The sequence below is a fragment of the Lates calcarifer genome, unplaced genomic scaffold (genome assembly GCF_001640805.2).
Source record: "Lates calcarifer isolate ASB-BC8 unplaced genomic scaffold, TLL_Latcal_v3 _unitig_2021_quiver_1052, whole genome shotgun sequence".
NCBI lineage: Eukaryota > Metazoa > Chordata > Actinopteri > Centropomidae > Lates > Lates calcarifer.
In genome coordinates this window covers 20,028-29,030 of record NW_026115927.1, presented here as the reverse complement: position 1 = coordinate 29,030, position 9,003 = coordinate 20,028, and the positions used below count along the sequence as shown (strand labels likewise).

General features: G+C 46.4%; 1 protein-coding gene and 1 long non-coding RNA gene across 4 annotated transcripts; one reads left to right on the top strand and one right to left on the bottom strand.

Annotated features, from left to right (window-relative positions):
• Nucleotides 1-408: 408 nt before the first annotated feature.
• LOC108891782 (synapse differentiation-inducing gene protein 1-like) lies at nt 409-8,672 on the bottom strand. Of its 2 annotated transcripts, none has more exons than XM_018689102.2 (4): nt 8,101-8,672; nt 5,149-5,772; nt 3,432-3,569; nt 409-564 (listed from the first exon to the last, which is right to left on the bottom strand). In XM_018689102.2, exons 2-4 carry the CDS (start codon nt 5,692-5,694, stop codon nt 409-411), a joined length of 840 nt encoding a protein of 279 aa, XP_018544618.1. In that variant the 5' UTR covers nt 5,695-5,772; nt 8,101-8,672. The 2 variants fall into 2 exon arrangements, with proteins under 2 accessions (XP_018544618.1, XP_050923763.1); XM_051067806.1 differs by lacking the exon at nt 8,101-8,672 and adding an exon at nt 6,486-7,684.
• Nucleotides 712-5,155, top strand: LOC108891783 (uncharacterized). Of its 2 annotated transcripts, XR_007809979.1 has the most exons (4): nt 713-1,831; nt 2,375-3,335; nt 3,444-3,587; nt 4,694-5,155. It is a non-coding gene; the product is annotated as an uncharacterized LOC108891783 (long non-coding RNA). The 2 variants fall into 2 exon arrangements; XR_001962362.2 differs by having other exon boundaries at nt 712-3,335.
• Nucleotides 8,673-9,003: the final 331 nt, after the last annotated feature.

Here is a 9,003-nt window from a genome sequence, read left to right as displayed (position 1 = left end):
CTGATAAATTCAGTTTCAGATTATTCTGATTTAGTTTCAATGTGTTTATTAACTGGAACAGTTCAAATATAAATGGTTCAGATTCAGAGGTGCTTTAATTTTTACATCTGTTACAAGTTGAAAACAGAAATTTAAAATCGTTCAGTTGAAAGTTGCTTCATTGACCAAAGAATTGTGGGAAATAATAAAGAGACTGGAAACAAACTGATTTGATCAGAAACAGCTGGAGCTTCATTCCTCACAGAGATCCTGGACTCTGATTGGCTGAAAGGTTCAGAGTCACCTGTCAATCAGTCGACAGAGCTCTGCGTTCAAACATCTGGTCCTTTTGGGCCGACCTGCCGAGGAGACGCTCACCTGACGCCCGGACTCCAGGTGGAGGTGAGGGCTGATGGGTGGTTTTCCTCCCTACCAGTGGTGGTTTTTGGACAGGTAGGCGATGAGCCACGGCCACGCCACATAGATACCTGTCCCGATGGTGATTGACAGCACAGCCAGGAAGAGAGCCCGCCTCGAGCTGGAGCTGGCCAGGTGGAAGTCTCCTTTAGACACGGCCTTATTGGTCTGAGGGGGGGGGGGACAAACAACGTTAATGATCTGATGCTGCCTTCACTGCCTGTTGGTAAAAACTGTTGTTTGTTACAAAGTGAAACCAAACAAACAGTTTTTATACAAAATGAAGTGAACAGATCATTTCAGTGTTAATATCTGATTGAGGTCCTGAGAGGACAGAGGTCTGAGGTCTGAGCAGCTCAGAGCTGAACAGACAGAAACCAGATTACTGGACGTATCAGGCTCTGCTCTTTAATCAGTTTAATCAGTTTGTAATGAAGCTGATGTGATCAGGAAGGAAAAGCTCCTGTTCAGTGTCGGAGCTGACGGACAGTAAGATCTGTTCCTGATCTCAGACTCTAACACACTGACTGGGACTGAGCTTCCTGTTCCTTCACACACATCAAACAGGTTCTAATGAGCCCGTGAGCTTCTTCAGACCTGTGTGGTAACCATGGTAACCAGGGTCAGTAGTGTTAGTCTGTCCTCAGCCCAGAGACCGACCCGGGTCACATGGAGCGCTCCCTGCTCTGCTGTGTCGGCCATCTTGGACGCTCTCTGCCTGTCAGCCTTCGTACGTCTCAGTGAGTGATTTGTCCCTGTGGGCTGTTAGTGGAGGGAGGCAGAGATGATCTGCAGGATACAGGACTGTCTTATCAGTCTGCTGGTTTTTCTATCAGGACTTTAACTTCATTAAAAGATGGGAACACTTCCTGTGGCCCTGCAGCTCGTTAGGAGTCTGCTCCTCTGTGATTGGCTGATGTTCACAGACGCTGGTTAAACCTGAGTCAGTCACTGAGTGTGTGTGTGTGGTGTGTGTGTGTGTGTGTGTGTGTGTGTGTGTGTGTGTGTGTGTGTGTGTGTGCTGACAGTAAACAATAAGCTCAGATGGATCCATCAGTCTAATGGAGCCATGTCAGGTGAGTGTGAGTCTCTTAACGAGCTCGTTAATCATGTTTACAGAGTTAATTGAGCTCATTAAGAGGAAACTGCCTCTCTGTAATCACCACTCCTCTTCCACTAAGATTTAATTACACTCTCTGTCCAATCAGACGTCACGATTCTGACATCAGCCAACCAGCGCCGGCGGGGGCAGGACCTCCTGTGATTGGTCCAGACAGGATAATGAAGTCTCCCACACTTCCTGCTGAATAAAGAACAACATCCTCTGAACAGAGAGTTTCATAAAGAGGAGAGAGGGAGAGCTGGGCTCTAATCTGATTATCCACAGCAGCTCATTCAGTCACAGTGTACTGTCAGGACAGGTGAGTCAGGACAGGTGAGTGATGGAGGTTTACTGTCAGGCGTTGTGTGAGGACTGTGTCTCTGAGATCAGTGACCTCTCTGATCTGACCCATGTGATGCAGTTTGATTATAGATTTATTATTGGATTCTTCACTGTGTGATTGGTCAGACTGAAGGTTTAATACCTTTACCTGAGCGTCAGATCACCTGAGTGATGACTGTGCTTGTCTCTTGTTCAGTAAAGTGACTGTGAGCTCAGTGTGAGGATCTGTTGGATTCATGTCAGTAAAAGTCTTCAGCTGTAGTTTTAGTTTGAATGTTTCACTGTTTCTTTCTAAATGTGTTTGAATCTGGTTTTGTGGAGCAGCTTTGTTGTTGTGTCTCTGACACTGACGTGTTTTATAGTTTGTTACTGTCTGTTGACTGTAAACTGAACTGAACCTTCTCATGTCTGGAGCCATCAGATTAGCTGCAGACAGACAGACAGACAGACAGACAGACAGACAGACGGGAGATGATGAACTGCTCCTTTAACGTGGTTCTCCTCCTCCTCCTCCTCCTCCTCCTCCTGCTGTAGATCTCTCTGTTGTTCACTGATGGATTTCAGTGTGGGAAGTGTTGCCCGTAGCAACCGGCCCTGATTCTCTAGGAGCTGTAACTGTGCAGTTGCCATGGAAACCACATCCGCGACACGCAGCAGCTACCACCACACGACAACACGACACTAAAAACACCTCAGTTACTCCTGCCTCACTCTCACAGTTCAGAAGTCCATTGGAAATTTGAACATTTTTCAAACTAAAATCAAAGAAACTTTAAACCTGCTGCAGTTAGAAAGAAACAAACATCAGACAGAACTCAAACGTCCAGAAACCCTGAAGAGACTTTACAAAGATGTGAAAGTGAAGCAGGTCAGAAACTAAATCATTCATCAGGTTCAATCTGAACCCAGATCAACCTGAGATCCTGTGGTTAACATGCTCACTGAGCTGAGTCGTCCTGCAGCTGACTGCAGATCAGTTATATAAGGTGGAGTGTGTCAGTGTGTGTAGGAGCAGCTGTGTGTTGATGTTCCAAAAACAGAAAGACACACACACACACAAAAGCAGGTGTACAGTTCACTACACACCAAACATCAGGTCCACAGCTCTGTATTGTTACTACTGACAGTCTGACCATATTAGTTCCCTCTACTACAACGAATCTACTTACTGCTAATACTACTGTCCATACTACAACTACTACAAACCCACATCTATTACTGCTAATATTATTAATACTGCTACTGCTACTAAAACCAATCGGCAGTATATTAGTACTATTACTGCTGCAGGTACTGGTACTGTTAGTAATCCACTCAAACAAACCTCTACTACTACATCGACTAATATTACTGCTGCTGATGGTGGTTCTGGTACTTGTACTCCTGCCATAATACCACTGCTGACGACTCCCAAAGCTCAGATGTCTGAGGGTTCCTGAACACACCAACTACGTATCTCCAGCAGGTGGTTTACCTGTCGGCATGACAGTAACAGGTAAGTGACTCAGTTTAACCTCATCAGTAGAGCTCTCTGACCCAGACTCTGTCCGGTCAGTCCAGGTGTGTCAGGTGTGTGTGGGTGTGTCCTCACCTCGTGTGACAGGTAGAAAGCTGCGATGCCGAGCGGCCAGAAGCAGCAGAGCATGGAGAAGACACTGAGGCCCAGGTGATCTCTGGGAGGCATCAACAGGAAGGTGTCCTCGCTCTCTGATTCGCTGGAGTAATCACTCTGAAAACACACACACAGGTGAGTTCACCCGGTGACGAACAACAAGCATATTGTAACTGTTGACGCTCAGATGGAAATAATGACTTTGTCACCTGAGAGTCAAAACCCAGGGCCTGGGTTTGGGCTGGATTTGAGACACTTGTGTTTTTAACCCTGAGTTTTGTCTGCAGGTTCAGTCAGAAACTAAAGCAGGTGTGTTACTCTGCCTTTATCACAGCTCTGAGATCAGGGTTTCAGCTCAGACTTCTTACAGGTGTCTCGTGTGATTCTGGACAGGAACTGATGCAGATCAGGTTTAGGGATATTCAGACAGATAATGATGACTTAATAAAGACTGTCTCTGCATCTCAGAGGGTTAGAAATAGATGTTATCATTTAGTAGAGAGACAGAAGTGAAACTCTGACGGTCAAAGTAAAGTCTTTGTTTCAGGAATCAGCTCCGTCACTGAGAAATAAAGATTCTCTAGTCAGAGATCAGAGTGTTTCTTCTCAGACAGAAACAGCAGCTGCAGTCGTTTAGACGACGACCTGCCTCTGAACGCATCACTGAGACGACAACTCTGATAATAATTCATGTAACTTCACCTGCTCTCTGATTAAATATGTACACTACCACCAGCCTGCCAGTTAAATCAGCTGTGCTCCCTCCTCAGTAATCCCTCTCTCTCCCTCTCTCTCCCTCTCTCTCCCTCTCTCTGGTATTAGCAGGGCAGAGTAGATTAAACTGGACTTTACAGAGACAAAATCACAGCATTTCCAGCTAATCGTCTCTAAAGCGATTGGCTGTTAGGCGGCCAAATGTGTCGTTCAGAGCTGCAGCTCGCTAATCTCATTCTGCTGGAAAGTCTCTGACTCAACCGAATGGATGGATGGAGGGAGGGATAGATGGATGGATGGATGGAGGGAGGGATGTCAGAAAGCTCAATTAGATGGATTATTAAACATGCTTCCTGTGAAAAAGGTTCACAAACCAACCTCACAGACAGGAGGACGATGGACAACATGACAAACAGACTAACAGAGGAAACTCTGCCTGTTTTCTATCACAATGTTTCCTCCTAATCTCCTCCCTCTTCTAAACATCCAATCCCTCCTCCTCCTCCTCCTCTCTCTGTTCTCTGCAGCTCCTCCATCTCAGTTCTTTGATGAAGCAGGTCGACATCAAAATTCAAGAGGTGTGTTATTCTGCTGCTGGAGGCTGAACATGAGCCACTCAGACAGAGGAGGAGGAGAACGAGAAGGAGGAGGAGGGCTGAAAATGAAGGATGGTTGACAGAGGATGGATGAGGAGTTGGGGGGGTCGAGGTGGGGGGGGGTTGAAGTCCTGTAGACTGTGCTGATTTTAAGAAGTTTTTCTCGTTCACGTCAACACAGACTTTGACCCCAGCCCCTAGAGGACGTTAGAGGAACTGCAGCTCAACGGTTTTTCTCTTCACCAGCAGGAGGTGACGTAGATATTTCACATGTTAATGAAGCTCCACCTGCAGCAGAACATGTTCCTCAGCCTCCAGGACTCATGTTCTACGCCGATGACACTCTTCACTTCCTGAAACATTCAAAACCAAACTCAGTTTTTCACCTCGAGCTCCTGGAACTCGTCGTCATCGTCGATGTCGTACGACAGCGTATGAATCTTTGCGTCCTCTCCAGAAAAGTCCAGAAACTTTCCGTCAGTGAACAGCAGCGCCTCCTTTGTGGAGGTGGAGGGGGAGGCGTCGGGACCAAGCCCCTCAATGAAGGTGGTCTCGCAGCAGTCGCCTCCCCCAGCCTCCCCCCACGCCCGCAGGACGCTCTCTGGGCACAGCAGGAGGCCGGGGGCCGACCTGAGGTGGGGGTCTGACGCCGCCTGGTGGGGGAGGAGAGCGCTGGGGTTCAGGAGCTGAGGAGGACCCCCGCTGTGCTCCTGCTGAGGCGGGGCGTTCACCACCACGTGACCCTGGTACTGAGGAGCTGAGTACACTGACGGCAGCGCCTCCCGAGGCTCCGCCCCCAGCCTGCGGGTGTTGATGAGGCCATTTTGTCTGCAGATGCCCCCCCCGCCTCCTCTTCTCGGTGATGCTCTCCCCTGTTTGGAGGAGGTTTCAGCCTCCTCCCCTCGGCTCTCCTCCTCTCCTGCTCCCTCCATCTGTCCTGGTCGCTCCTCCTCCTCAGAGGTGTCTCTCAGAGGGGTCAGGGGTCAGAGGTCATCGCAGACTGTACTCTCCTGAAGAACAGAAACAGAAAAATCTGGTCGTCTTGTATTTCAGTCGGACTGAACTCATTGAATTGTTTTATTCTCATTTTCCCATGTGAGGAGTTTTATAAATAAAACTTCTGAGACACTTTATAATCTGATATGTATATTCTTCTTATTGTTTCTCTAGCATGAAAATGTAACTTTAACTTTACTCATTCTGCAGAAAACCTGGAAAAACAGAAATCAAAATGTGCGATTTGATCGGGAAGAGTGTGCTGCGCCTTTTAGTAACGTGACCATGTGACCATGATGACAAAAATCATAAAAAGTGGTTGAGAAAATGATCAAACCCACTCCTCTTTGGAGCCACATCATTTCCTCATACTTTCACACAGGAACATGGTTGAAACTTTAAACAGGTCACAAGACCTGAGACTTCTTCAGGTTAAATCTTCATGTTGATAGATGTTATAGTTTTTATTAAATCACAGTTTAAATTTGACATTTGTTGTTTTACAGTGTCAGAGTTTATAATGGGTGTGTGTTGCGCTGAATGTTGTGTTCTAGAATGTGTGACATCATCACTCTAACTGCCACCTCTGAACATTTTACCATAAAAATCTGATTCAAACCTCTTTTAATTCCCACAGTTTCCAACCTACACAGACACTTTCTATATGAAGACGTAGAGAAATGTGTCCTCTCTCACCCAGTGTGACTCCCATTGTCACATGACTCACAGTTTGTGAATAAATCTCCTCCAAACACAGAGAGCGCTGACCCACAGTCCCATAGACTGCCATGTTAAACTGAGCTCTGAAGCTCTGTTTTAAAACTGTGACGGAGCCTAAACCGTAAACAGGACGTCCACATATAAAACATCAGAGTCTTCACTGAAGCTCTGTGGAGCTCACAGTGAACACACTGTGCTGATAGGAGCTGTAGTTTGTTTGTCCACCTCACAGTGCGTTTGTTTATCATGATCTTTGATGCCCTTTCAGAATAAAAGCACAGAGGAAACAGAGGCTGCAGAACTTCATTCAGATTCCTGTTGTTTTTAACTTTCCTTCAGTGTCACAGTGATCCAGTGAGAGCTGTCTGTGCATCATGGATACACTGACAACAGGGAGCTGATCACAGACAATGTTCAGTAACCAAATAAATCCTGTTTACGTTCTGTTTATTCTTCCTCTTCATTTTCTAAATCCTCCATCAGTTTTTACTCTGATCTCCATCCGTCCAGGCTGACGTTAATTTCAGAGATTATCCATCAGTCAGTGAACGTGACGTGATGTTTGTGTGATGATTCTGTTTTGTTTTTGGTGCGTTTGAGGACACAAAGCAGATTCTGTTAATGTGTCTGTTTCTGTTCAGCAGCTGATTCCTCAGATATCAGAGTGTCCTTGAACACACCAACAGACACACACACACACACACACTGAGACACATTCATGACGTGTGTTTGCAAACATATATCAGTGTACATATATGTGTGTGTGTGTGTGTGTGTGTATGGGATTCACCTGCTGAGCAACATCCTGGATCCAATTAGACGCTTCACTAACTGTGTGTGTGTGTGTGTGTGTGTGTGTGTGTGTCAGTGTGTGTTGGTTCAGGCTGAGAGGCTGAAGGTCAGACTGTTGTTAATCAGCTCATTAAAACACATCCACAGTCAGTTCAGTGTTGTCCACAGGTGTGTTTCCACTCACCTGGTTTTACTGTTTATACTTAAATTCCCTGAAGCTCAAAGTCAAAGGAGGAAACATCAGTCAGCACCAGACTCCATAGAGAAAAACAGTGATTTAACCAGGAGCTGCTGGAATACCACTGCCTCCATCTGTTAGTGTGTCTGTGTTACTGTGTGACTTTCAGTGGTGGAAGAAGTAATCAGATACTTTACTGAAGTAAAAGTACCACACAGTAACAGAAAAATACTCATTTGTACTCCGGTGCAGTACTTGAGTAAATGTACTTAGTTACCTTCCACCGCTGACTTCATGGTATTGATTGTAATTTTCCTATAGTCTAATCCAGACTGTGTCATGGTGGATTCATCAGCTCCTCTCTGCCGATGATGTTATTGATATTTTTTTATCGATCTCTTCATTTGATCTGTTTAATATTTCAGTCACATTCCTGCAGTGACCCCCCCCCCCAAACACACACACACACACACACACACACACACACAGGGGCGTTCTCAGCCCATACATTAACACATACATGTGGTTAAATGAACCTGAATACCGACACTGTTACCGGCTCTGACGTCATCCCGGTGATGCTAGACATGTCCTGTGATCACGAGAGGACAAACACACACGCACACTGACAGGGACGCGCGCACATACTCACCTCCCAAGGTGAGACACGCGACCCTGCGTCCATCCACCCATCTGTACATCCAGACACCGACCCCTCCTCCGCTCTTCAGCCGCCCTTGGTGCGCTCTGAGCCGCGTACACACCCGAGAGGGTCCCGGTGTGGAGCTCCGCTGTTTCCAAGACCGAAAAGGAACCGAGAGAAGAGAGAGGCAGGCGGCCGGCAGGTGTCCGTCTGCTCCGAGGATGGTTCTCCTGCAGAGAGGAGGTGGAGAAGAAGAGGAGGAGGAGGAGAGAGAGAGAGAGAGAGAGAGAGAGAGAGAAAGAGAGAGAGCGAGAGAGAGCATCAGCCACTATAACAGACTGTGGAGGGTTTCTACAGGAGGAGGCATGTGCACTGAATACAGAGGAGGTGTGTGTGTGTGTGTGTGTGTGTGTGTGTGTGTGGGTGGGTGTGTGTGTAGCAGCAGATTTCCTCCTCATGGTCCTAACTCCCCTCAGAGCTTCAGACCAGAACATGACAGACTTCAGATCAGATCAGATGAGACCTGAATCAGAACCTCAGGTTTTCTCTGATCCTCTCATCTGCATCATCAACCTACAGGACCGTGAACTAAACAAGTAGATTTTATTGTTGAACATTAAACTTTTATTGTGAAAATATTGAAATGACTTTTACATAAAGAACTTCACTGTAAAAAAAAAATAAAACAACAGTTGCACTTTAAACCTCTGATTCCACTCGTCTGTAATTGATGAAACTTTTGAATCCAACATGTTTGATTCAGACTTCAGGTTTTGGTTCATGAGCAACTTGTTTTACTTGTAAACAAAATGTAGACACCTGCGTCCACACAGCAGGGGGCGCTGCAGATCATGTGTATACAGGTGATGGACTAACATCGGCTGAACTTTTATTGATCTTTCAGTGTCGTCG